This window comes from Sordaria macrospora, chromosome 5 (genome assembly GCF_033870435.1).
Source record: "Sordaria macrospora chromosome 5, complete sequence".
Lineage (NCBI taxonomy): Eukaryota > Fungi > Ascomycota > Sordariomycetes > Sordariales > Sordariaceae > Sordaria > Sordaria macrospora.
The window spans coordinates 1,456,786-1,483,868 of record NC_089375.1 but is presented as its reverse complement, the minus strand read 5'-3'; the positions used below and the strand labels follow the sequence as shown (position 1 = coordinate 1,483,868).

General features: G+C 52.3%; 7 protein-coding genes across 7 annotated transcripts; 4 read left to right on the top strand and 3 right to left on the bottom strand.

The window, feature by feature from the left end:
• Positions 1 to 651: 651 nt before the first annotated feature.
• Positions 652 to 1,302, top strand: SMAC4_04119 (uncharacterized protein; the record flags this gene model as incomplete). Its single annotated transcript, XM_066090058.1, has 2 exons — positions 652 to 781; positions 923 to 1,302. 2 exons carry the CDS (start codon positions 652 to 654, stop codon positions 1,300 to 1,302), a joined length of 510 nt encoding a protein of 169 aa, XP_065947142.1.
• A 2,115-nt stretch (positions 1,303 to 3,417) lies between these two features.
• SMAC4_04118 (uncharacterized protein) lies at positions 3,418 to 4,491 on the top strand. Its single transcript, XM_003346637.2, has one exon. It carries the CDS (start codon positions 3,535 to 3,537, stop codon positions 4,180 to 4,182), a length of 648 nt encoding a protein of 215 aa, XP_003346685.1. The 5' UTR covers positions 3,418 to 3,534; the 3' UTR covers positions 4,183 to 4,491.
• A 216-nt stretch (positions 4,492 to 4,707) lies between these two features.
• Positions 4,708 to 8,274, bottom strand: SMAC4_04117 (uncharacterized protein). The gene is made up of 3 exons (XM_003346636.3): positions 6,240 to 8,274; positions 5,897 to 6,180; positions 4,708 to 5,817 (listed from the first exon to the last, which is right to left on the bottom strand). The coding sequence occupies exons 1-3, from the start codon at positions 7,772 to 7,774 to the stop codon at positions 4,808 to 4,810; spliced, it is 2,829 nt and encodes a 942-aa protein (XP_003346684.3). The 5' UTR covers positions 7,775 to 8,274; the 3' UTR covers positions 4,708 to 4,807.
• A 2,017-nt stretch (positions 8,275 to 10,291) lies between these two features.
• Positions 10,292 to 13,393, top strand: SMAC4_04116 (uncharacterized protein). Its single transcript, XM_003346635.2, has 3 exons — positions 10,292 to 11,531; positions 12,016 to 12,147; positions 12,255 to 13,393. The coding sequence occupies exons 1-3, from the start codon at positions 11,421 to 11,423 to the stop codon at positions 12,441 to 12,443; spliced, it is 432 nt and encodes a 143-aa protein (XP_003346683.1). The 5' UTR covers positions 10,292 to 11,420; the 3' UTR covers positions 12,444 to 13,393.
• A 281-nt stretch (positions 13,394 to 13,674) lies between these two features.
• On the bottom strand, positions 13,675 to 15,432 carry SMAC4_04115 (uncharacterized protein; the record flags this gene model as incomplete). The annotated part of the gene is made up of 1 exon (XM_003346634.1): positions 13,675 to 15,432. One exon carries the CDS (start codon positions 15,430 to 15,432, stop codon positions 13,675 to 13,677), a length of 1,758 nt encoding a protein of 585 aa, XP_003346682.1.
• An 837-nt stretch (positions 15,433 to 16,269) lies between these two features.
• On the bottom strand, positions 16,270 to 17,419 carry SMAC4_04114 (uncharacterized protein). Its single transcript, XM_003346633.2, has one exon. The coding sequence runs from the start codon at positions 17,303 to 17,305 to the stop codon at positions 16,418 to 16,420; it is 888 nt and encodes a 295-aa protein (XP_003346681.1). The 5' UTR covers positions 17,306 to 17,419; the 3' UTR covers positions 16,270 to 16,417.
• A 4,604-nt stretch (positions 17,420 to 22,023) lies between these two features.
• On the top strand, positions 22,024 to 26,741 carry SMAC4_04113 (uncharacterized protein). Its single transcript, XM_003346632.2, has 3 exons — positions 22,024 to 23,568; positions 23,716 to 25,213; positions 25,277 to 26,741. Exons 1-3 carry the CDS (start codon positions 23,197 to 23,199, stop codon positions 25,333 to 25,335), a joined length of 1,929 nt encoding a protein of 642 aa, XP_003346680.1. The 5' UTR covers positions 22,024 to 23,196; the 3' UTR covers positions 25,336 to 26,741.
• Positions 26,742 to 27,083: the final 342 nt, after the last annotated feature.

The window sequence follows — 27,083 nt, the reverse complement described above, 5'->3', positions numbered from 1 at the left end:
GGTTCGTTGTTAGCTGAAAGCCTCCCGCTCAGATGGCACCGGCAGTTTGGCAGATCTAACATCCCCAAGTCCGCATAAGATTGTTTCCATGTAACACTAAAATGCAACGGTAAAGATAACGTCCAGCGGGCTTACCGTCAAGTTATCATTTAATTAAATCAGAAGCTCTCTTCTCTCAGTTCCGGTTGTCACTTGATCCAGGAAGTATTTCCGAGAGGTGAAACATGGGAGGACAGATCACAGAAGCATGGCTCACAAAGCTATTCTTGACTTCCATCTTCCTGGGGCTCGGCGGTTTCCTCTACGGATTGGGAGTAGCTTGTATCAGGCTCGTACATGCAATTAGCTGACTCGAACTCTAATGACAGTGACCTCGGGAATCATCACTCCAAGTCTGGCTCTGAGCTCTTTTCTGGAATACTTCGACAATCCTGATGCGGCTCTCCGAGGAGCCATTGTGTCAGTTTACCAGGCAGACGGTAAGTCTTCACTTTTTCAGAAACTCGGGGGGTGATGGGGGCACCGTGAGCTGATTTTAAGCCAACTATAGCATGGCTTGGAAGTGCTTCTGTGGGTATAACCAGCGACAGGCTTGGAAGACGGAAAGCGATTGCGTTTGGGTGCACCTGTGGGGCCCTCGGGGGTGCCCTGATGACCGGCGCAGCACATGTTTCTATGCTCATCATCGGCCGCATGCTCGTTGGATATGCTGTCGGTACAATCACAGGGGTCGCACCGGTCTTTGGAGCAGAGATTGCAAAGGTGAGTACGGTCTTCTATGGTGAGTCATGCGAGACTTTTGCTCACAAACTCTTCACCAGACCCATGAGAGGGCAAGAATAAACGCAGTTACCCAGATGAGTAAAGCCGTCCGATTCCCAAACAGGTGGTTGAGACTTACTGATTTTCTTTCTCGCTGCAGTGTGCGCCTGGGGCTTTTTTGTCGCCCTGTGGACGGGAGTAGGGGAAGGCAAGTGGCATAACCCCAATCAGTGGAGGGCCGGCTTTGCTATCCAGAGCATTCCAGCCCTCGCTCTTGGGGTAGGAGTCCTCTTCATCAGTGAGTCGCCAAGATGGTTGTGCCTGAAGGGCCGTCACGAAGAAGCCGAGAAGGCCTTTCGCAGTTACCATCACAACGGATCCAATGATGAGTGGTGCAAAGAAGAGTTCAGGCGTATGCAAGCCAACATTGCACTCGAGCTACAGGCCCGGGGTGATTTTCCTGGGCAGAGCTCCTCAAGACACCGGCCTTCAGAAAGTCTCTTTTTGTCGGATCTTTTGTCTGGGTGGCCGCGATTCTGAGTGGCATCAGCTTCATCCAGTATTTTCAACCGGCCATCTATGCAACACTGCAGTACAATCAGGGTCAGCAGCTTCTCATAAGCGGATTATATGGATCGGTGGCTCCGGTGGCGTGCCTGGCGTCCCTAGTGTTCGTGGATCGCATCGGTCGAAAGAAGATCCTGGTCTCCAGCGCTTCGCTCTTGTCACTCTGCTACCTTATTATCACCATCACCGCCGCTGTCTTTCCGGCTCGACCAGGGCTACCAACAATTGAGGCAGCTCAGCGCGGACTCATCGCCTGCATCTTTGTTGTATCGGCCAACTACTCAGCTCTTCTGGGCCCAATGACTTGGATCATTCCGTAGGTATAGTCCTGCCCTATGGTGATCGTGCATGGCTGACCTGAAGTGTGTTTAGGCCTGAGGTCTTCACCACTGAATTGAGAGGGAAGGCAAATGCTGTAGCCCAGGTCCTGCATTATTCCACCAGCTTGATTATAACTCAGTGTTCGCCCATTGCGTTGGCTGCAGTAGGCTGGAAGTATTACGTATGAACAGAGTTTTGACAGCAAGGAGACTGATGACCTGGCTGACGGCACGCTAGATTTTCTTTATCCTCAACAACGCGACGTGCACAATTGTGTTTGCCATCACGTGTCCCGAAACAAGAGGTAAGGGAAGATACCTTGGTTTTTGATGTTGGTAGACATAGCTGACCACAAGCTCTTCTTCCTCGGCACAGGCAAATCGCTTGAAGACATGAGCGAGATATTTGGCGACATCAAGCGAAGGACAGAACCAGAGCTCGGCAACGCCCGTACAAATCTGTCGGACAAGAAAGATAGCAGAATCAGCGAGTATGCAATCGAGAAAACGAGTCGAAGTAAGAGACTGAGATCCCGTCCACCTTGGGAACCATAATTGGGCTTCTCGGCATACGCGTGGCGCAGTATTGTTCGAGTGATGTTTGCCGAGCCCTGGTACGGCTATACTGCAAGCGGGATATGGCGGGACATATAGGGGCGAACACTCTAGGAGGATGGATGATTAGCATGTGCTTATTATACACCCATGCGGGTATAGATGAGGCTAGGGGAGGGCATGGAAGACAGATAGTACCTTGACCCAGCAACTCGAGGCCTCAATTCTGGGCGCTGCCATATCGTTGGATAATCATCGCCGATATCGTGAAAATGTCAAGGGATGAGGATCTTGCCTTTTTGGCGGTTTGCTGACCATGTTCAGATGGATTGGAGCGGCCGCTTGTGGCTGTTGGAATGTTGTGTTCTCTGTCGAGACGGAAGTCTAGAATACCAGAATACCTACCGTAGGCAGTCGATGTTTTTGGTTGGAACAGTCGAGTGGGTGACACGGGAGCGGCAATGCGTGACATGGTCGAGCGGCCTGGACCGCGCCTGCCAGAATCAAGATGTTCAAAGTGCATGTAAGTGTTAGTGCAGTGCCCCAGATGTGGGGTAAATTGTGCCAAAACAATGTAATAAGCTGTGGGGAAGCGGAGCGTGTGGAAAGAGTAAGGTACTGTACTAACTGTAATCAGATTCCATAAACACAAGAGCGACCCGCCAAGGTCCCCGCTCCCTGCTCCTCTGATCTTCAGCCTGTCTAACACAACATCATCTATCTTACCGCATCCGCCAACAAAATATGACTCTAAACCATGGTAGAGATTATGGTATTCTTGTGTGACGCTTTTCCTCCGATGGAATGAGCAACTTCTTCACTTATACACCCATGCTGGTCAAGAGGCCTGATGTTACGGTACAAGCCGTCCGTCGGTTTGTTTGCTCGCGTTGATGAATGCTACGGTCATTTTCAATATCGAGACTGAATCCCCGCGCCAAGTATGTGAAGGATCACTGATGGGGTCCAGTTGGCAATCTGTCGTGGTATTCTCCGTAGCGAAGGATTGCCAACCGAAGAAATGGCTCCATATACCTGCTTGTTTGTTTGCTCTCGTGCATCAAGCGAGGTGTATTGGGGGCCCTTGGCTGGGGGCCAGCCCGCAGAGAGCCTTAGACGGGACGATGATCTTGTAAGCAAAACTCGAGAAATACGCCTATATAACTCACTACCTGTCTTGTTCATAAGTAGCGTCTGTTCCCTTTTCTCATCGCCTTCAGTTTCATGTTTTTTCACTCTCAGCAACGGAGTCCACACTGAACAGATCAATATTCGTCAGTAACTTTCGGCCATACCCGACTCGCCTCTTCAACAAGACCCAAAAGCAACCATGTCCACCCACAGTCTCCGCGCTCTTGTCCAGTTGGCTCTGGTTGGGCTCTCAACCGCCGCCGCCATTGCCTCTTCTGCCATCACAGGCTTCACAGCCATCCCGGATGGCCTCGTTGCTCGCGAGGTCCAGCTCCCCGATGGCAGCACCATAACCATTGCCGAAAACCCCAACATCGTCTTCACCCCAGAGTCTCCCAACGACTCCAAAGACACAAAGCACAAGCGAGTGGACTGGCAAGAATACAGCCTCAGCGACGGCGTACAAGACTTCTGCTGGGACGAGAGCAGGCCCCAATTCAGCTACGGTACCTCCGCACCCTTGGCAGCCGACTGCCAAAAGATTGTCGATTACTATTCCGGCGTCAGGAAGGCCGGCGTCAGGGGCAAATGGACACTGTATCCTTCCGACTTGGCAAACGGAAAGGTTGTCCCACTGGTGAAGGTCGATGGCTGCCAATTCACACTCACGCTCTCAGGTAAAATGGGGCAAAAGGTGTTTTGGGGGGACAATGACTTGGTATACTATGTCGATAATCAACTCAAGTATGCGAAGGATGGGCGTGTGCAGGCGGAGGACTACACGGCATGCTATGTTGTGGACGAGACGAAGTATGTCCAGTTGAAATGGAGGTTGGTGAAAGCCTAGTAGATCACAGCCACGTATGTAGCGGGAAGTTGTTGGTCAGAGAGATAACATCAAGATCGAAAGGAGAGGGGTGTCGGATTTGCATGGTGAGCAAGTGCTTAGCAATCAGGCACAAAAATGTGAAAGGTGTGTCGATATTTTACTTGATATTGTAGTAAAAACCGATGTCTGAAGTAGCGAAAAGACGAAAAAGAGAATGAGTTTCTTGAACTGGAAGGAGGGGGCACTCCATGTATGTATCTATCGGTTATCCTTATAGCGCAGGCTTATCCTTACCGGGTCTGTTCGTTGAACGGAAGGAGCAACGGGAAGGCGGGGTTGGTCTGTGCACGGAAACAGCGCAATGTAAGCTGACACCGCATCGCTCTCTCCTCTTCAACTTGACCACAACACAATCCCACAGAAAAAATGACACCTCTCAATCCGACCATGTTTTCTCTTCTTTGAACATCTGACTCTTTATCACCCAAAATGTTATCCCAGTCACTTGACTCAACATCTGAGACCTTGACTTCCATCCGCATTTCCTATGGGCTGGGTGTCGTCACCGACCACCGGCGATGACTGCCCCTCAACACCCAAGAGCATCCATCAGTGCCCATAATGAACCTTGAACATCCTGTCATCAGAAAGTCGAATGACCCCCTTGATACTGTTGCTGTAACAGATCCACTCCGCTACTATTCAAGCCCCAGTCGAAATTGGAAGCATACATCTCTCTCATGGGCATTTGAGCATCGTCGGGGTTGGCCAGCGCCATGTGTCCGGGCTGTTGTTGATAAGCCGAATGCTGCGGCTGTGGCGACGATCCGAACACTCCCCCGATGTTGACTCGATGGATATTGTTCAATCCGTTCATGCCCTGGGCCGGAGGACAATGATTCACCATCTCGATCCCTGGATCTACCAGATCCTGTCGACCATGGTGAAACGCGGTGACTTGAGCTGGCTGGTTCGAGTTGCCGACCCCATTTCCATAAACGTCAAAACCGGCTTGAAGGCTGACGGGTGTTCTCGGATTGACTGGACTCCGAGTTGCGAAAAAATCAGGCTGTCGATCCTGGCGAAGACCCAAGGGCGATGCGATCACACCGGCACCCGTCTGCGCGAACTGTACCTGGCCCGACTGCACGTTCCCCGAACCAGTCAAGCCGGGAGCCGCCCTCGTCGCCCTCGTCGCCCTCGTCGCCATCAGCTCCGCCTGACCTACATTCGCCCATGACTTAGCGCTGTTGATAGTTTCGAGAGAAGAAGCTAGGCTGCCTCCATAGCCGTCGCCGGTGGTGGCCTGTTTCTTGACAATCGGCCTGGGAACCGTAAGTTGATCCTGTCCTCGGCCCTGTCTCTGCATTGCCGGGCTTATTAGGCTTGCCGGATTCGGATTCTCGGCCTTCGGGTTACGTTTACCACTCTTCCAGCGGCGGACCAGGTTCATCGGCTGGCGGCGGGAGTTTTGGAAGACTTGGCCAACATGGCCGTAGAAAATGTCAGCAAGTTGCTCCATGTGTTGTCGATCGGACCGTTGGCTTTCCGAAAGACTCAGTTCTCCGTTCAAGGTCAGGATTTCTATGAGCTGTGGGCGAGCGTTCTTCAAATCTCCGTAGAACTCTTCCCGCTCGACTGGGGCCACAAAATCTACATTCCCGGTATCAGCAAAGCAGTTCGCAACAAGATATATATACCTAGCGACAGAAGGGCATGGACAAACACTCACCAGGTTCTGGTACGACATCGTCTGAAGGGAACAATATGCGCCAGAGACTTTCCCAGTTGTCAATCTTGGCATTTGCCTTCCGGTTATTAAGCCAGTATTCAACTCGACCGGTGATACCATCCTCCGGATTGCCGCTCGCGGATCCTTCCTGTGGGCTGCAGATTCTGTCATTAGGCACTGCAATGTGCGCATCCAATGCTTCACGAGACTGCATTTCCTCTTTACATCTAGGGCAGTGGTAGACAGAGCCCGTCTTCTGTTTATGGAGGTCCTTGATATGGCGCCTAGTTAGGCAGGAGGTTAGCACTTCATGTCAACCATCAAAGACAGGCGTGAGACCTACTTCAGATGAGTCATATCGTCGAAGGGCCGGACAGCACATTGTTGATGGTCGCGGATATTGAATTTCAAGGGGTTTCTCTTGCGGAAGGGACAGCTCAATCCTTGTCCCTCCGACTCGGTCGTCATTCTCGCTCTCTTATTTCCGCCATCATTATTGCCCCCACCAAAGCCTCGATCTCCGGAACTAAAGCCGTCTTCAGGTCTCCGGCTGGGGTACCCATTACCGTCGTCGTTCGGCCTCTTCTGTGACCCATTGTTCGCTCCGCCACAGCGGCCCATTCCAGAATTTGAGCCGCTTCCTTCTTGCCGGGCCGGCGCAAGGTGACCCGCTCCGCGAGGCAGATCTTGGATGCAAATGGCGGAGTTGAACAGACTGTCATCCGGAAGAATCCTCGACAGCTCATCCAGACAGTAGCTGACGGTGTTGTACGCGTCGACCGCCGCATCGGTATGCGCAATGTCATCGTACTCTGTGTCAAATGCTTGCCTGAGAATTTGTTCACAGACGTCTTGGATGAGCCCCGAGTCTAAGATGGGACTCTGGGACGTCTCCATGTCCTCCGGCTCATCGGGGCCAGGGGTCATAATCAACGGAGAAAGCCCTCCGGACGGTGACCCGTTCCCGGTCGTGGGTGTATCGACATCTTGCGGAACTAATTCTTCTCTCGTATCTTCCTGCATGTCTCCGTCGGCCCCTTCATCGCTTTGCATCCCTTTGAGGTCTGGCAATTCGAGATTGCGGGATGGCTCTGGATTTGGTGCCATTGAACCGGAATCCTCCTTCAGGCGGACCGGCAAGACAACCCTCGAATCGCCTGCGGACTCTGACCGTAACCCTGCGGTGATCTGACTGACAACCGGCTTTTCAGGATGCGTGGCGTCGGAAGAAGGGTCGGCCTGGAACAGCACATGTTTGCTCATATTGTCTTTCCTTTTGAACTCGGGCAGATGTCGCATTGGGAGTTGCAAATTCTTTATAAGCTTTGCCCTTTCCCGGAATGTTCGTCTCGGTTTCAAGCTCGGCGAGAACATGTGCTTCGGCAACGATGAATCTTCAGCAATGTAGTTCGTCGGTCCTGTCGTCAGATCCACCGGATTATTTTCCAACCCTGCTTCCGGTCTCATATGTATCCCAGCATGAAATGCCATTGGACCGGGTGGGCCACAACGGGATTCCACCCACGAGGGCGATGAAGAATGTTGAGAAAGGCTCGCTGCTCCGAAAAAGGCAGTGGTCGGACTGAAGTGGTCTGGCTCAGTAGTGTCGGTCATGGCTGTTGAGGCTTGAGAGAAGATTGAGAAAGTTGTATCTGAGCGTCGTGGTGCAAATGATCTGTTCTCCCACCCGGTCTCCTCGTGGGTGTTGTTCTTGATGTCGTCAAATCCCACTCGCTTGTTGAGTTGGCCTTGAAGATACGGGTCTTGGGCCGGCTTGCTTGTTACTGCAGGTTCTCGAGAGGGACTGCACTTAAATGGTGGTTGATGCAGTGGCTCCCCTTGCCCAGTTACCGAGGGCTCTTTTAAGAGGGAAGTCATGTTGATGGATGATGGCTGTGTTCTGAATCTGCCGACGACGATATCGATTCCTGTTATGGTCAGGTGGACACTAGGCTACGCGGCCCGTCGTTTTCGGACTGGGAGATAAACGTGTGCTTTTTTAAGTTTCGCCTGCTAAGAGCTATGCTTGCTAGGCTTTATGTTGGTTATCTAGATCATACTCGCCCGAGTGTGCGCGAACCACAAGGCGCCTTCTCTTAACTGCACACTGGAAAAGAATCAGACCAGTCACTTCGAAAGCGACCAGTTGGACATGGTCTCTCTGACCGTGGACACAGACGACCCTGTGAGAGGCGGATCGACCCGGGCACATCACCAGAACACAGCCGAATGCATAAAAGTCGGGTTTGCGAAGACTTCATGTAATAGCGTTTGAACATTTAACAGTGGTCGAGATATTACAGCACATTGGAGGCCTTACAGCTCAGACCCCTGAGCTGTGGCGGTGCAGCACAAGACCGGAGGTTCACCGAACTTTTTCGGGGCTGCTGAACATCGCAACGGTCTGACGGGTTTAAGCTTTGTTGTTTAAACTACCATTTCACGGTGCTACAACCACACTTTGTGTATGACCCCGTGACATATTTGACGTGAGAACTGACAGGACTTGCCTAACTTCTTGCTTTCAAGACGAGGCTCCGGGCTAACTCTGGGCTGCTGTCTACACTTGGCCTGGAGTCTTCCCAAGCCACCAAACAATGAAACCGCCTGTCCTACGCTACGCTTAAAGGGCTGACTTGATTCTGGGAGGCTGTCAGCAGGAACCAATTGCAATCACAGGACGGCACAAATGCATCGTTTCAGCCTCCAATTAGCCCCATTAGTCCGCTGTAAGCCTATCAGTATGCCTCAGACCGCCCAACGTCAGAGTCCTAGATGATTTCATCACCCATGACGCAGAGCTTTTTTTTTTTGCTATTAAGATGGTTCCAATCTCCCAGACGCGTTCCCGGCATCAAGTCCTTTCTGACCGATGTATATGCTAGGACTCGGACCGATCTCGGACACTGGAGGTAAGGCCATCCTTGAACGTTGGTTGCGTATCCGTCCATACTGTCTTGCGCCAACTGGCAGGCCAAGCGCCTCCTACGACTTCATCTCATCAGTCTTTACCAATTCATACAGTCAGGACGACCGGCCTGGCTCTCACTTTCCTCTTAGCAGGGGTGGCATGCACCAGTCCTCGATTTCACTGCACATTTTTTCTTCTATCCCATCATCTTTGTCACATATCACATCCTACCCGCATCGGTTCTCTGTTACAGGGGCGGAAGGGTGCCTGGGGCTGTCTACTAGGCATCGTGCGAAGCTTCGCCCTGGATGCATTCTCCCATGTCACACATGCCGAATGTCGATGGCTTTCGGTGACTTAGTTCACCGACGAATCAGTCCGGTTCAATTCAGTCAACTTGCTTTCAACCAAGACGGTCTCAATCCGTTCGGTTTGGTTCTCTTCAGTTGGGTTGTTATTACTGGCAACTTGCCCACCACAGGCGTTGCTACCGGCTTAGGGCCAGATCGGTGCGAGTATTCTGCCTCATGACCTCAAGCGGTCATAGAGACTGGAAAGAAGCCGGCAACTTGCCAAAAGTTCTACGGCTTTCGGGTCCTATATGGCGACTCTTGGATGATGAAAGCAAAGGTGCAGAGGAATATAAAAAGTGTTGTTTCTCTTGCGACCTTGAAACTCAGTCTTTTCTTTTCATCTTCAAAGTAGACCTAAACAGTAAACACACCATATCAGTTCACTTTACGAATCGTATCATTTTTGCCCGCCTAAACCCACTGTTTGAATACCGTACATAAAACAGCAAAAGCCTTAATATCCATTATGAGCACATATCACAGCGGCGGTGCTGGCAACACTGGTAGCGGAAACCGTAGCTCACGCGGCGCGGTCGGCTCCACATCGGGATCCGGGGGCCCACCCGCACCGGGCCAAGCTCCGAGGTGGGACTTGTTTCTCTTTTTTCTACCTTTCCAAGATTAGGTTTCACCACTTCATTCCTTCGGCAGTGGACAATGTTGTCATGGGATTGTACCATAAGAAAAAATTATTCCATATTTGAACTCAGAGCCGAAGCAGTTAACTAACGCATTTCAGAAACAGAAGAAGAGAACCCGGCGCGATGATGGACAGATACCTCCACGACACTACCAATCAAGTTTCGGATCGGTTTTCGGGCTATCAGGATCGAATCAGCGACGACCGTCAAAGGGCGGAAGTGTTGCAGGACTTGGAAAGGCAGAAATTGGAGGTAGAGAGGTTGGCAAGGATTGCGAGAGGGAATTAAAAGGAGGCACCCTAGAACTGAGTGCATCTTTGTACGATATACGTTGTTGAAGCGTTGGAAAGGAGAAGCGGTGGTGGTCTTGTTTGTTGCATCTTGAATTTGAGTGACAGTTCAGACTTTCGCAAGTTGGAAGCTCCAGCAAGTTGCGAGCTTCCAAGTCCCTTCAACAGTCACAACTAACAACCAGCTCAGCTCAAGCTCCGACAGCTGGCAGAACACTGCGCCAGCTGTAACGTCGCAGTGTGAAAGCTTGGCACGGCTGTGACGAGTCTGGAGTGTGGCAGCGAGGGTCACGGACCACAACATCAGCGGCAGATTGGCAAAGGCTCACCAACGCTCCGAATCACACTATCTGAGCAACATTTCGAGACACTCTGCAACACCACGCCAGCCTCCGGAAAGTGTGCAAACTTACTGGGAAGATGCTCAGTCCTTCATCATCAAAGGCTTTGACGGCTTTCAGTCCGCCCTAACCGGCTGGGTGGCCGGCTTGGACAGTGCCCGACGCGGATCTCTGCATGGCGTCAACGCTGCTCTCAACCTTGGGCAACAGGTATGCGACTTTCCCTTGCACCACACATGCTTTCCTGGAGAGCTTTGTTCTGGCCTCATTGGAGAGCACTCGGCATTCTCTGCAAGCCCATGTCATCCATGGCACTTATGAGGCTGACTTGAGGGTTGGACTTCTCTCTCGAGATGGACCTCACTGGGCGTCATGGCTGGCTTGAGGCCTTGGCCTTTTTGCTGGAGCTCGTGATATTGCCAAGCCTTGGAGCTCTCCCAGAATTGCACAAGTGGTCGGCTTGGGTCGCCGTACCCAAGGTCACCCCGAGGTACCCTCTGCGAAAAAAAAAAATCAGCAACAGCGACGACAAATCAGCACACACGGCAGGAGCATGGGAGCTGGCTGTTAGCTCGAGCTTCCCTTGGCCTGGAAAATCAGCATCTTCCCAACTGTACGAGCGCAAGTCTCAGGGCGCGGTTGCACTCAAGCACGGCGGATAATCACCTGGAAAGGACACAACAACAAAGGGTTCCATCAGTGGCATGCATCTTCGGGCCTTCTGAATTTTCGAGTGTCTCCCGGCACCAAACTTCAACACCAAACCTCGTCGCGATCATCCTTCCGGCCAGAACACCACTTTTCTATCCGCAAACCCCGCTTCATCCACATCCACCAGTTCCACGCAAATCCCGCGCCGTCGCCCCGTCCATATCACCATCGAGCATCGTCACGCCTACCGATTTTATCCTTGACACCACGTCCATCCGTCCTCCTCGCGCTTATCCATCCACCCACCCCGTTCCATATCCTCAACAAAACAAACACAATGGCTGGCGGAAAGGGCAAGTCGTCTGGCGGCAAGAGCTCGGGTGGTAAGACCTCGGGTGTCGAGGGTCCCAAGAAGCAGCAGAGCCACTCTGCTCGCGCTGGTCTTCAGGTACGTTTTTGTTGTTGACGAGCTTCATGGCTCTATTCGCTTTCAATTCCTGTCCCGATCTGCAACCATCGAACGTCTCCTCGTCAACCAACTTTTTTCGCTCGCATCCGTCATCCCTGTCGTCAGATGTCTATGGAATCACGCCGATACACCATAACGCGTCCACCGAGCCCCCTACATTTCCGAACAACACCATATCGCCAACCTACCAACAACACAACCTCGTTGCCTTATCATGTCGGTTGCACGCAATCTCACTGGTGCCTAAAAACAATGCGCCCCGTCTGCGACACTGTTTCGGCTTGATATGGACGCGTTGTTCTGTACACCCTTGTCTCGCCCTGGCCCCGCACGCACTCTCGAATGGGGTCTCCAACCCTTGATTTGTAGCTCGGACAACGGGGATGCAGCTGCGATATCCAATTCTTGCTTTCTGGGGTTTTCGGCCTGTCTGATGCGCCGTACTGACTTTGACTCTACGTAGTTTCCTTGCGGTCGTGTCAAGCGTTTCCTGAAGCAGAACACCCAGAACAAGATGCGCGTTGGTGCCAAGGCTGCCGTCTATGTTACTGCCGTGCTGGAATATCTGACTGCTGAAGTCCTCGAACTTGCGGGCGTAAGTCATCCATACCCATCCACAGTCCCCATTGCGCGGCGTCGAAAAAGTCCCCATCATCCTGGTTCTACTGGTCGCATGGCTAATTCGCTTGTTTTCTTGTACAGAACGCCGCCAAGGACCTCAAGGTCAAGCGTATTACTCCCCGCCATCTCCAGCTCGCCATCCGTGGTGATGAGGAGCTCGATACCCTGATTCGCGCCACTATCGCCTTTGGTGGTGTCCTCCCCCACATCAACCGCGCCCTGCTGCTCAAGGTGGAGCAGAAGAAGAAGGCCAAGGCTCAGGAGGCTTAAGGAGATGGCTGTACCGAAAACTCAACGTCGCGCACGTTTCGGATACTGTCTTGTATCTTCTTAGCCCTACTGCGAGCTGACGGGCAGGACAGCGGCCGATTTTCTTGAAGGGATAGACGCGGGGTGATACCGGGGAACTGGCGATTGTCTTCATTTTACTCAACCTGACGCCGTTGTTTTGTTGGGTATTTTCTTCCTATTATTTTTGTCGGAATACGCACCCGGGATTGGGACCCACCGAATCATGGCTGGAAAAAGTCGGGCATTCCCGGTCTCTACGGTGGTAACAAGCACAGCACATGCACTACGGCGAACTTCCCTTGCGACACTTCCAACTGGGTTGTGCGAACACACGAAAAGCGAGGCGTTCTTTGTCATTCAGCCATGGACGTCGCCTGGGAAGTCAGACGGGTAGGGAGACATATGCGCTACGTGGTGTTGTCTTGGAGTGCTCGCACCACACACTCGGAACAGCGAGCAAATCTCCCCTCATCACGGCGTGGCGTGCGGCAGCAGCTCTTTTACGATATCTGTAACAACATGAGTCTCCTTCATCGTTTCTTTTATGGTACGACTTGGGCCACGAGGGCTTAGCGAGGAAAACATCGGGACGCGTTAAATGAACGTGTTGGCTGGTACTGGTGACGGTAGTAGCGGGTCAAAAGGCAGCCAGAGCCTGCAAAATTTGCGATACCAATTATTATTCTGCCCTCTCTACAATACGGGAACTAAGCCCTTATTGGTGGTGACTCACAGTGTCCGGGCTTACAAGTTGCTGTTCACCAAAACTGATAACGAATTTCGATTATCACATGAGACGGAGAAGCTCAAGCTTGAGTATATCCGAATTTTGTTGTCAATCTGGAAGCTAACTGATGAATCCTCTTAAGGAATGCCTCTATGCCCTACCCAGCCATGAATGCGGAGCAGGTGATGATAATAAACCTTATCTACCACTCAGCGTTTCAAAATCCGGGCCTCCCATCCCCTCCCCAGACACTCCGTTTTGGTTACCATGCTCACATAACCATTTCATCAATCTCCATAGGGCCAAAATCAATCAACGAGGTAACGACTCGTATGAGCTCATACTGGCGTTTCCTAGAGGGAGACAGCCTCCAGCCAAGGGCGACACCGGAGAAGCGGGGATGGTCTCCGGATCGTTGCTCTTCAACAGCTTCGCGGGATCAATGGTCTTGTCGTCTGCGACCACGGGGATGTAACAATCCTGTCAAGAACTGCAACCGTCCACCCTAGAGAAGGGCTCAAGCATGGCGATCGTGAGGTTACCGGTGTTATCATCCTCCGGACCCTCTTGCGTTCCTTGTGACATTGTTGTTGCTAGCATGGTATCCATCCACTCGGACTCGTTGACAAGCAACCCTTCATCCTCTGAACTCGACGAGTCTGAAGAAGAGGAGCTACTGCTACCACCAGCAGAAGAGGTCGACGATGACGATGAAGAGGAAGAGGAAGAGTCGCCATCCTTGTCAGTTTGAACATCCTTCATCTCAACGTCCTCCTTCTCCTCTTCCTCGACACACTCAGCCACCGGCTCCAACCCCCATTCCCACTTCTTCTTCCCACCACTCGCACTCCCATTTCCACTTCCACTTCCACTTCCACTTCCCCCATGTCCATGTCCCCGTCCCTTTCGTCCAGCACCCCTCTGCCCACCCATCCTCCTCTCCCGTTTCTCTTGTCCAGCTCGACTCCTCCTAGCCCCCAACGCTCGCTTCATGTTCTCCCTTTCTGTCTCCCTTTCTTTCCGCCGTCTAGCCTCGATGGCGTCTTTTTCACGGTCATCTACCCATACAAGTTTCTTACCCTTTCTATCGATCTTGGCACGGTCTTCCTCGCACGCAGTGATGACAGCCTGGCGACACTCGGATGGGTAGTCGCAATGTGACCAGCAGTTGTGGGTGTGCTCGACGTATATCTTTTCTTTGGCACGGGCGATGGTGCGGGTTTCGCGCTCGGGGACGTGGTGCCAGGCTAAGGTTACGCCTGCTCTCTTTCCTGGTGAGGATGAAGAGGTTGAGGACTGAGATGAAGATGGTGAGGAGTCTATGGTTGGGACGGGGATGAGATACCATGTTGCAAAATCCTGTAGACGAGCAGCGGCAGGTTTTTCTTCGGCCGACTTCGCCCAGTCGGAGGAGTCGATGCTGGTGGTTGGGGTGGTGGTGGTGTCTTCGCTCGTAGAGCTGGGAGAGCTGGAAGAGCTGGAAGGGGGAGAGGGAAAGGGCGAGATGGAGACACTGGTCAGTCTCCTCTTCCCGCTGCTACTCAACCCCAACTTCCTGTTTCCACCACCGAGATGATCCTCTTCATCATCTTCACCATCACCACCAGCAGCAGCAGCAACTTTTAAAGCCCGCCTAGTTGCAGCACCCGTCACACTCCGTCTATAACTTCCCCACGCCGACCAACCTAGGTAATCAAACTCGGCGGTACACGGTCCTCCTCCCTTTCTGCCACTTCCGCTTCGCTTTCGTTTCTTGCCGTTTTTGTCTCTCTCTTGGGATCCTCCTTCGTTGACGGCAGGCATCAGACAGCAAAAGATGTGGCCGCACTCCAGACATCTCTGCGTGCAGGCTAGTCGGTATACAGACCGGCAGGAGTGGCAGGACCAGAGCCAGGGGTAAGGAGCGGGAGGCGGGAGCATGGGTGGCGTTGTTGGTGCTGTTGGAGAAGACTTTGGTGTGCTGCTCGCTGGTGGCGTGTCTCTTCTGGTTGAAGCCGTGGGTGACGGGAGAGTTGGTGAGTATTTGGCTGTGTTGCTGCTGTTGCTGTTGCTGTTGGTGATGCCACTACTAAAGGTACCGAAAGTGCCGGAAATGGGCGAGTTGGGACTGTTTTGAGGCTTGACCTTTGTGGGAGAGTTGATCATTTCTGAGATGGAGCCGGTGACGATAGTTAGCTCTGGGATGGTGTCGAACAAGACGAGCCTGGGCGGCTTTGTCTTTGCATTTGGTTTGGAAGGCATTTTGTTTGGTCTGTTGTTGTATCCTTTTTTGAGTTGAGTGTCCGTAGAGTTTGTTGGTTTGAAGTTCTAAGAACCAGGAAGAGGATTGACAAGCTTGTTGGTTTGAAAGTGCGGGAAGAAGCGTTGCCTTGGGTGTGTTGTGCAGAGCGGGTAGTTGTATTCTATTGACCAACGGCAACAATAAGCCGTAAACAGGAAACCCAGAAGAGCAACAATATCAACAGTATCCAGCCTGTTGGTAATGGACAGAACTGAAGATGAGACTGAAGCCAGATGCGACGAAAACCGGGGATGCAGTAAAAACGACCGAGGGAGGGCGCTCAGATTCCGGCCTGATAGCGTGAAGCTGACAACATGAGAGGTCTGGGCCAGACGTCCGTTAGATTGCTTGTATGATATGCGTCCTGTAGGCTCAAAGGTCGCATAATGGTGCGAGATCAAAGAAGCTTTGGGATAGCGGATGTCGCAACAGAAATAGACCTTGCTACTCGAGTCCGTTCTTTGTCTTGATGCTCCCGCTAGAACGCGCCACGCAGAATATGGGGAACTTCCAAGCGGGCTGGTGAGCAGAAAATGGAAAAACGACAAAGACTCGGTTTCAGCCATCATGTATTGGAATGAAAGGAGGGCATCTGACAATGCGCCTCTTGAGTAGATCAGTCAGCAAAGATCAAAGACACCATCGGGGCATCGGATCTGGACCGGGGTAGTATGGACCGCCGCTCCTAAACTAAGTAACTTGACACGTACTGTAGACGGGTTGCGTAGTGATTGCAGTCAACTTTATGGTTTCTTATAATCTCCAAGTTTGTATTAGATCGTCGTCGTCAGCCTTTTCCACCTTGCTTGTATGTATGGTACCACCAATGCGACACCTCGTGGTTCGGGTTTTGTAAAGCCCAACGCTATCACCACTCAACTACTAAACTTAAGCCATCAAAGCCGCCATTAGTACCGGATGTTCCCACTGTCCGGCAGTGAGCCTCTAGTTCTCGCCCAAGAATGGCAGCACTGTCTTCAAAAAGTCCTCCCTGCCATCAACAAAGGACACATGTCCAGCATTCAGGATGACCTTGAGCTCAGCCTTTAGGTTTTCTGGGCAAGTATCCCGCAACTCCTTCATCTTCTCTGGCAGATCCCCATCCTTCTCGCCAACCACGAGTAAAACATGCTGAACACAGTTTCCAAGCCCCGGCATCAAGGGTCGGATATCGAAGGAATCGGACCTCAGGGCGGCAATACAGGTCTCGAAGCCATCAACGCTGGTTTGCTTCATCAGTGTGTGCACACGCTCCGCTTCGGTTGGGTTGGCCTTGATCCAGTCTTGTCCAAACCAGCGGTCCAAAGTCTCGGCCACGGCCTTCTCCATAGATCGATGCTCTCTGGCGGCAGCCACGCGTGGGATAAAAGCATCGGGCACGCCGGCGTTCTTTGGCGAAGCAGAGATGGTGTCGCAAATGACAAGTTTCTGGACAACGCCGGGGTAACGGCTGCTGAAGACCACGCCTAGTGCAGCACCCATGGAGACGCCAATCCAGGCGTGCAGTGAAGGGGTGAAAGCAGCATCGGGGGAGTGATGGCCGTGGAAGGCAGCAGCGACATCAGAGCTGGTCAGAAGGGCGTAGACGTCTTCGACAAGAGAGGCAAAAGTAGTGGAAGAGAGATCGTCGGGCACGCCTGAGGCGCCATGGCCGGGGTGATCGTAGCGCAGAACGCGATATCCGGCATCGTGGAGGCGTTCTACGATGTGGTCCCAGAAACGATACTGGGATGAGAGTGAATTGGAGAGGAGGACGGTGGGTCGCGTTGGCTCATTGGAGTAGGTGAGCTCGTACGAGATGGTTCGTCCAGACGGGAGCGAAAAGACCGCCATTTTGTTCTGTTTTTCTTTCTTTTCACTGTTGCTTTATTCTTTGGTTGACTGGACTTTAGCAAGGTCAAAGTGTAGAAGGAAGTCAGTGGTTAAGGTATTGTGGTGCAGTTTTAAACCTGTGGCTGATTAGGTGATGTGACCAAGTTCGAATTGGTTCGATGACGGCAGGAGGGATGCATATCTGGAAAGGTGGGGCGGCTCGGCGGAGGGGTCTCGGCGGAGGGGTCTCGTGGTGGCCGGGCATCCCTTCTCGAACAGATTGACGGACTGCGGTTCGGAGCGGGGCACGTGCTGACGACGGGATCGGCCGGTAATGTGGAATTAGTGGCGTTACAACACCGGAATGCGGGGGAGTAGACGGTCAGCTTCCTCTTCCCAAGAGACCCCGAAAAAAACAACGAAGACGGTGAGCCACACAGCTTACACGCCGAGTCCTTTCGTCCAAACCTAAAAGCAACCCAATGTCTCGATATGTTAGGCTTCGCTGCCTGGTGGCCATGCTTTTGTGAGACGCTTCCCAGCCGGTGCAACATGTCTGTCCAACGTGGTGCAGTGCATCGAGTTTGGACTACAATAGGTATCGCCAATGGAAGCTCCAAGACCACCGGCCGTTGCACTGTGACAGACAGGCAGTTAGCATGTGGTTGGAAACTCAAAAGAGGTACAAAAACAGCCAGCTTAAAACGATATGCTGACGGCCGACCGCAGAGTCGCGAGATGGTGCAGACCCATCAAAGACATGTTTGTGTCTTTTGTCGCAGCCTGCATGGCCCGTTCGTTTCTGAAATGTCTAAAAAGTCCAAGAGAACCGATTCCCATTCGCACTCCCGATTCACCGGTCGTCTTCTTCCCTCATGGCTTCAACACAAACGACAGCAGTGTCTGGACCAAGGTGGCCATCGTCGTCATGGTACAGTCCAATAGTGATTTGGTTGTTAGCTCGAGACCTCTTATCAACTTTCCGAGGCGTTTTCAGTATCTCTTTAAACCGTTTCGTTCCATAACCAAAGGGTAATTTTACCTTGTATATGCTAGTTTGGGAACCTAATAAGCCATATTGAATCTTATTAATAAGGTTTAGGACAGTTCGACATCAATCTCGTCCAGTACAGTAGGAGTACCGAGCTAACAAACAAACTAGCATTATAAACTGGTCTTGGCAAAGATACAAAAGATGGCCAATCAGAGCGCGTTAACCACACAGTAACTGAAGAGAGTGGATTTCGATATGCATCGCGAAAGCCTCTCTTCGCTGCGATCCAATATTGCCCTGTTTCTCAAGAGAGCTGAGATCAGTGAAAGATTACCAATAAAAGCGTCAGAAAAATTAGTGACGCTTAGCCTCATCGACGTCCAAGACGATCCGGTCTCGAGCCGGTAATTTGGCCTTCATCAAATCTCCTTGCCCGATAGAGAGATCGATTGACTGATTGGACCCGAAGCTCGCAATGACGGTGATTTCTCATGCAGCTGTCAATGAAAAACCACATCTTTCATTCATCCTTGGAAATCCGAGATGTTGCATCTTTCCGTGAGAAAAGTCAGGGGCACCCGCATCCCGGCTTTTCCGTACCTTCCGTCATCAAACACAGCGTCAAAGAGACGGCGGGGTGAGAAAGTTCATTGTTTGGAAAGCAGGCTGGGACACGACGTCTCTACATATAAATAAGTGAGGCGGTAGAGTTGGAGCAGTAGTGCACCGTCGCTCACGGCACATGTCGTCGATCATCGAGCCAACTCTTTTTCTCGAACCAACGGTTCTCGGCCATCAATGACGAGAAATTGAGTTCAAAAGGAGAAATAGTTCAAGGGTGGTATTCCCAACGCTCTGGGACAACACCTTGACAGGCCTAGCGGATTTGGTCATCTGGCGGGAGTAGACGGACAGCCACCGGAAGGACTTTGACTAACAGCACTGCAGAGCAACCCTGATGCCGGGCCCCGGGGTATGGAAAAAGGGGCCAAAACCGTCAAGGGTGTCCCCTTTCCCCACAAGCCCAGATTAAAAACCGTCAGGCACAGGGCAGAAGAGCCGGGCCTGGATACGACGCTAGAATATTTCCGTTCCGAACGGTGCTTTTTACCATGTCTCTTTCTTGCTTCAGTGCCTTCGATGCTGACCGCTTCAACAACTAGAGTGCTGATGGCGTACGGCTTGACGGATACATGTTAGCTTCTGATTATGAAGCTCAATTTTGAACTGGGTATTCTAACAAACAGATTCTCCTGCAAACGAGCGGTCAGCCTCCTAGGATATGGTGTAGGTAGACATGAAGACGTGTTGTCATTACTATCATTCTCGATACCATGTTTCGGCCGCATCGCAATATCACAAGCCTGGCCTTGTGGCAACAGTAACAACAATGACTGTGCCCAAACAATGTGGTGTCGTTCTCCATTCGGAGTTGCTACGACCTATGAATCTTCTTTTTTGTTAAAAATAGCCCATCTTCTCTCCCGGTTTGGCACCAACGAAGCCATGATCAAGGGTTGCCAAGCGTGCCCCCACGATGGCATATTAATCTGTTTCGTTCAGTAATAGTTTCCCCTCTTCGTAATTCTGTATTGCTGCCCCTTTTCCATCATCGCAGACTGAGCACCGCTTGGCTTGCAATCTCTCGTGAGGACGTCAGGACTCGAAGAGTCAGGGGCCCGGCCAGCATGGCCCCACCCGGCAACGGATCCCCGGTCCCGGCAGCACGGACAAGAAAGACCGGGTGACCGGGTGGGTCAGGAACACAGATCTGTGGGAGATTTCTCGCAGAAGGCACGCCACGGCGAGTAAGTCGATGAATGCGCGGTGAAGGTGAGTCTGGCGAGGGGGGCGAGGCCCTTGACACCGGTGATACACGTTCCCAACTGTCCCGCGACGTCGACCCTGTGTGAAAAACAACGGCGTTGCACCGGGTTTGTTCGCTAGAGTTTAGGGGACGGTAGCCGATTCACGTGTGGAGAAGAACCAAAAGGCGGGATCGTGGAATCTCCAGCGTGGTACACCCTATATTATGTAGCACCAAAACTCACGATAGGTGGTAGCAGTAGCAGGACCATGTGTACGGCTCCATAACCATGGATCGAATGGAAGCTTCTTTGAGAAGCCCATGGGCTCCGGCTCCTCATGGACCCCCGTAGGAGGTCGTCGCGAATCTTGGCTGTCGTGGTTAGCGACTAGTTAGCCATGTTCCCCCCTTTCACTTTTCTGGAGCCTTGTTGCCCCTTCAAGCCAAGATGACCAACGAAAAGCAACAAAAACCGCAACAGGAGAACCCCCAAAATAAACGAGAATAATTTCCAGGTGGCCTCCACTAGAGCTCGATCGCCAGGGGTTTGGGCCACAGATGGACCCCATCTCATCATGGTGATATCCGCGCACACAATGTTAGTTCGCATCTCCTGGAACCGCTAGCCGTACGCTGTTGTATGTAGACAGAGCGAGACAGAGGAGAAAGCCCGGTCATAATGTGGGATTGTTGCCTCTGGAAGGTTTGGAACACATCCCATTGAGTCCGACCAGCCAGGGAGCTTGGATGGTCTTGGGTCAATAAGGGGGAAGAGGGGATAAGGCAGAGAAGGGACAAGGGGGCTCAGTTAGATAGGTAACAAACAGACTTTGCGCGGAAAAGTGTCCAAGAGTGATAGCGCAATAACGGTTTGCCTCGACCAGCCCGGATTTGCCGGGTACCTGTTCACACCGGAGTAGGCCAGTTGATCCAGGACAAGACCGTCAGTCCCGAAGAACAATGAAAGTGTTCGGTAGCGTGCTCATCATTCACGACGGAACAGAGATGGGCCGTGATGGACAGCATGGTGTCTTTGATGAGGCACGCGTGGTGATGGGCGTCGCAAGTGGTCCCGCGAATGATTGACAAGATTAGCGGACCGTGCAAAGGAGGCGATTGGACAAAAGGCATGCTAGGTGATGTCCGGCGGATGGCGGGAGGGCAGCCCCAGGAGGCGGCAGTCCATGCTTCTAGCGCAAGTCAGATGACCCACTTTGTGGATGCCGCGTGCCTGTACAGAAAATGACGTATCAGGGATTGGTAGACCGCAGGTTGGTGTCCCTTATTCATGGGGGTCCTCTGAGCCTCTACACTACTACACGGACGCACGGACGCAAGGCACGCACGGTAGGGGCCGCCGCGCTGCTACAGATCCCGTTTCTCCTCTTTTTGTTTCATTTTCAATTTTCGGGCTGCTGCAGGGCATTGCATTCGCATTGGATGCATTCATTCAGGCATGAAGTTGCAGTGCAGTTGAGGGCTGTTAAGGTTGACAGAAACGAAGATAGTCGAGGTGACACCTTACCTTATCCTCACTAGTGTGGGCAAGTAAACGGGATTTGAACTCCCCTCCCCCCCCTCGTCAGGGCCCTCGCCAGGTCCCTCGTCGCTGTTCCACCGTAGAAGGAGTACAAGCTCCATCCGAGTTGCCTCCAATTCCAAAACAAAAAGCAGAAAGGTGCGCTTGCACTGGACATCAAGGAGATTTCAGTAGTTGGCACCCGATCGACCTAAACTCTTCTTTCCTCTTTATTGTCTACTACACTATTCTGGTAGTGTACCATTCATATCTACGAACCGCCCCGCTTCTCTTCACCTTTTCGGCGTCGTACCGTACCCGACCCAAGGAACCTGGAACTCCCCGTCAGGTCTATCTCCAACAAACCATTCACCACCACTACGTACTCACATTTAATTCTCCTTGCCCCCCCCCCCCCCCCCCTCTCTCTCCCGCCCTTGTTGGAGCTCTTGGATCCAACCAACCAAAGTGGAACCTTCACCACTACCATCAACATCATCGTCACCACCGTCAACATCGCTACTATTTACTTCATCAACAATAACAGTAACTACCGACGTTGTTACGACTGTTCGACGATCACAACATATAGAGCCATCTACTTGGACGAGTCGACGTGAACGATCATTGTAGAGAGCAAGCGCATTCATTCACACACACATACACGCACACACGCATACACCACGCATACACATACACAACAACCGTTGTTGCATTTGGAATAACTCGATCTGGTCACGGCCCGTTGCCTGAGTTGCTGCCGTTTTTTTTGTTTGGATCAGTTGCCCGAGTCGAGCTCGTGCATTGTGCCGCCGTGCACAGTTGTGGATTCCCCGGATTCCCGTTTTTATTTATTGTTATTTTTATTGTCGCTTTTTTTTCCCTGGGCCTTTCTAACCTACCCTACATAAACATTTCCCTCTTCGCCTGGTTCTTGCTGGCGTCGTCCACTCCGTCCACTTCGACTTCCACACTTGCTAGGAAGCTGCGGCGGCCCTCTTCCGCGTCATTGGGAAAATCACGCCCCTCTCCACTCTACGAGAAATCTGCAATCGAGTTCCGCCCATCCGCATCCGCCAGGCCTGGCATTGCACTGCACACCAAGCACACAAAAACCTGGCTTCAGCTGCTCGCCAGTCTGTCCTGTATCCTTATAACCTCCGGTGCCTCCCCGTCTGTCTCCCTGACACCTGCACCGTCTGCACGTCCCAGCGCTTGTTTCGCAGAACGCGGCGCTTCCTGGTCCCATCAACACCAACCTAACCCCAACCCCCAACCGTCTGGCCTGAAATCCAGCATTATCGTCCAGTCTCGGTCCAGTCCGTGTCCGTGTCTTTTCGTCCGAAGCCACCACCACCACCACCACCACCACCACCACCCCCTTCGGCCCTCTTTTCTCGACCACCCTCCCCGGAGTCATTCAGGTCAACAACAGCTTTAGATCCTTTTTTAAAGTCCGACCTTGCTTGGTTCTGCTGGTCTGCTGGTCTGCTGGTCTCTCTCCCGCACCAGCTCTCTCGGCCGCCTCCCACCACACAACAACTTTTCTTGGAGGATCACGAAAGGAAAAAAAAAAGGAGAAAAGAAAAAAGATGAATCCACAACCAGACATCTCGGGTTACTTTCCCTCCGCCTACCCCATGAACAACACCAACCGCTCCCCCGGCTCTTCGCGCCCGGGCTACAACACCGCCGTCGGCCTCACGGGCGTCAGTCGCATGACGCAACGACAGATGGAGGCCATCGGCCAACCCTCCGCTGCCCTCTTCGCCGCCGACGATCGCTTCAATTCCTACGATAACGCGGCCTTCCGACACAACAGGCTACAACCCGCTGCTGCTTTCGCGACCGACAGCTTCATTGGAAACAACCAGGCTTGGGCTTATAACGCCGGCGCAAACACTGTGAATGGCGCTTTGGGCGACAATAGGGTGCGCAATGGCGGTCGTCGGGCTCTCCCCACGGTTCGTTTCATCTTTATGTCTACAGCACATCCAGCACCATCACCACCCCCTTTTTCCCCTTGCCCCTTTATCCTGCTACTTTCTTCGCTACCTGTCATACATGTGCGATGCATATTTGCTGACCGTGGTTCTGTTACTTGCTTTTAGGAATGGATGTCTGAACAAAACGGCCTTGGAAGCCATGCTCTCAACACCCCTTCGACACAGTACTCTTCCGCTTTTGGCCAATCCGTGGGCCTGATGAACGGCAACGACAACTTTGCAGGCGACCGTCATGGCTACCCCGGCAGCATGTACGACCCTCGCCATGATCCCAAGTCCCTCGGCAGCGACCTCATCCCTACCGCCATTGTCATCAAGAACATCCCTTTCAACGTGAGGAAAGAGATGCTTACCCAGATCATGACCGACCTTGGCCTTCCCCAGCCTTATGCCTTCAACTACCACTTCGATAACGGCATTTTCCGTGGTCTCGCCTTCGCCAACTTCCAAAGCCCCCTGGATACTCAGACCGTCATCGAGCAGCTCAATGGTTACGAGGTTCAAGGCAGAAAGTTGAGGGTGGAGTACAAGAAGATGCTTCCTGAGCACGAGAGAGAGCGCATCGAGCGCGAGAAGAGGGAGAAGCGCGGCCAGCTGGAGGAACAGCATCAGCCCATTGCCCTGCACTCCCAATCTTCCATGCACTCCCTGAATGCCGCTCACACTAGCAGATCTCGCAACTCGCCGTTGCGTAAGTCGTCTCGCCGCGATCTTTTGCCGCCAAACTCTAACCAGGATGATGTTACAGGAGATGTCGACCTCAACAACCCTGAAACTCTCAAGTTTTATACCGAGTTGACTCTCTTCCGGAATGACCCCAACCGGGAAATCATCATCTTCCCTGCCAGCATTACCCCCCAGCAGCGTCGCACCGTTCACATTTTGGCCCATAACATGGGTCTTGAGCACCGTTCCGTTGGCGAGGGTCCTACCCGCCAGTTGCATGTCATCAAGGATACGGCCACTGCCACCTTGGCCAGCATGGCGCCTCCTATGCACATCTCTCCTGGCGTGTCCGCTGATGCTCACCGTCGCGGTCTTAGCCGTGCCGCCACCATCGACTTCGCCGAGTCTCGTGCCAATGCTCAGGGTCAGTACGCCACCTTGGGTAGACAGGGCAGACACGGCCCCACTCTGGAGCTTCCGGACAGCCCCGATGGCGGCATCAACGCGTTGCGCGGTGTGAAGTCCTTCGCGGACCTGCGATCGTACACACCCAGCCCTTCGCTCTCAGCTTCTGGTTTCCCCCAGAGCAGCCTTCACAGCTCCAGCATTGCTCAGTATGGCGAGTATAGTGCCAGCCTCGGTGGACCTAACAGCGTAATGACCACGCCAACCACACCTGGAGCAGCTTCCAACAAGGACACTTCGCTCCTGATTTCAGAGCTTGGTTCTCTGTCACTGAGCGAGCCCTTCAATGGCAACCGCCTCAGGCCTAGGGAGACCCCTGGCGCAATCGGCAGCCAGCGCTCTCCATTGAATGGAAATAGCACTCGCAGCGTTCCGGAGCGTCAGCCTCTCGGACCGAGCAGCGGTGACTGGGGTGAGAGCATTGGCTTTGCCGGACGCCAACGCACCAATGGTCACATGCAGCGTGGTAGTGGTATGTCTACAGCCTCTCGGTCTTGGATTTTTTGCGATAACTGTTACTGACTATAAACCACAGATTCGTCCGACAATGGCACGCGCGGAGCGGCGACGTCTACCTCCTCGAGATTCCAGTAGGATTGGAATCTAGAAACCAGCTTGCCGCCGCATTGGCAATACTTGCGGCATAACAGTTGAGGTGTCTGACGTGATGTCTGATTTGTGGTTCCTTTTGCGGAGCTGCCACTTTCCCACATCTTGGCCCATGCATTCATTGTCTTGCCATGCAGCGGCGGCTGGATGTCGTCGGTCTGAAGAAACGAGGCATCTCAATGTGTGCCACCAAAGGCTGCCCATCTTCTTGTTTTATTACCAACTCATCATTTGTTGGATCTTGATGTGGCTGTTATTTTACGACATCAGCATCCTCCAGCTCCTTCGTCTATCCCCTATCTGCATCGGCATGATCCAACATCTCCAGGGCCCCGAGTTCCCACGGTCCAAGCCTCAACATCAGTTTCAACTGCGTCCACAGCGGCTGTTTCCTCGCTCTCTTCTGCGCCACACGCTTTCTTTTCGGAAAGTGCTGATTCCGGGGGTATGCGAAGCGATCTCAACTATGGGTCTTCTGATTTCAAGCTGAGATAACGGACAACAGCTTCTTGATCGGTGTTTCAAATGCTTTTCTGGAGAAAGCGCGGCATATACGACCTCGCTCACCGACGACATGGGCGCTCCACCTCCCTTTTACTACCAATCTTTAAGCGACTTGTAATATCTTTGCATCTGGCCACCATCTAGTGTACTGGATGGGCTTTTTGGGATTTTTGACTTTCTTTGCAGGCGCCTGTTGCGTGGGTGTCGGATAGCATGTGGTGGACTCTCAAATTGCTCAAAGGGCCATGGTTTTGGCTTTTGACGCCTCGCGTTGGCTTTGTTTCAGAGGATTCGGGCGACAATTCCTCGGTTTTGAATCTGCGTATACCCGAAATGATGACGACGATCGGATACCACAAAAAAAAGAGAATACACGGAAGAGATGAAAGATTTTGGGATATAAGTTTTTTTTTACAGCTATATGGGCAACCATTTACGCCAATGGCCTGGTCAGCCTCAGCAAGCTTTCTCATGGTCCGATCTGAGAAGGAAGGGTCGGTTGAGAAGGGCCGGCTGACAGGCTTTCACGACTGTTATGGTTTACGACGTCACGTCCTAGATGGTCATGACAATGTCCTTTGCTAGGCGGACTGATGAAGGACTGCGTCCTGCTAGCGAGGATATTAAAAGAAGACATACGCTGTCACTACCTAATACATGTCACCCTTCCCATACACACACCACCACCCTCGCTCTCGTTTGCCCCGTGATGGAATCTGCATTTGCCCTGTCTGTCTATTTGCCACGGTGTTGATAGTTTGGCGGAAGGACAGTGCTCATCTGACCTTGGGAGACAGAGAAAAAGTTGATCCATTTTCACTCATTGTCCTTTAATAATAGTTTATTGCCTGTACCTATATCAGTCACGGATTTCCTTGGATAATCTGAAATATCATTTTAATGCTCTAACCGTCTACTTTGACGTACAATCATGAAGGGACCGTTTGGGGAAGGCTTTGACGTTTCTTGTGTCTCTTTTGCACATACCCAATTTTTGTTGGATTACTCCCTGCCGTTTCCTTGTGTAAGGATCAAGGTCACCAGCCGCAGACGACGGTGGCGCAATCAGGAAAGAACGGGAGAAACTGGAAATCATGGACCATGCGATGTTGGTGCACCTTTCTTTATTCGATCGAGCGGCTGGGATATCCAGTGGCAGCCACGATCTTGTTTGAGCCGGGTGGTGTTTCCAACCCAAGAGTCAGTTCCAGGAACGGGAAGGAGCACAG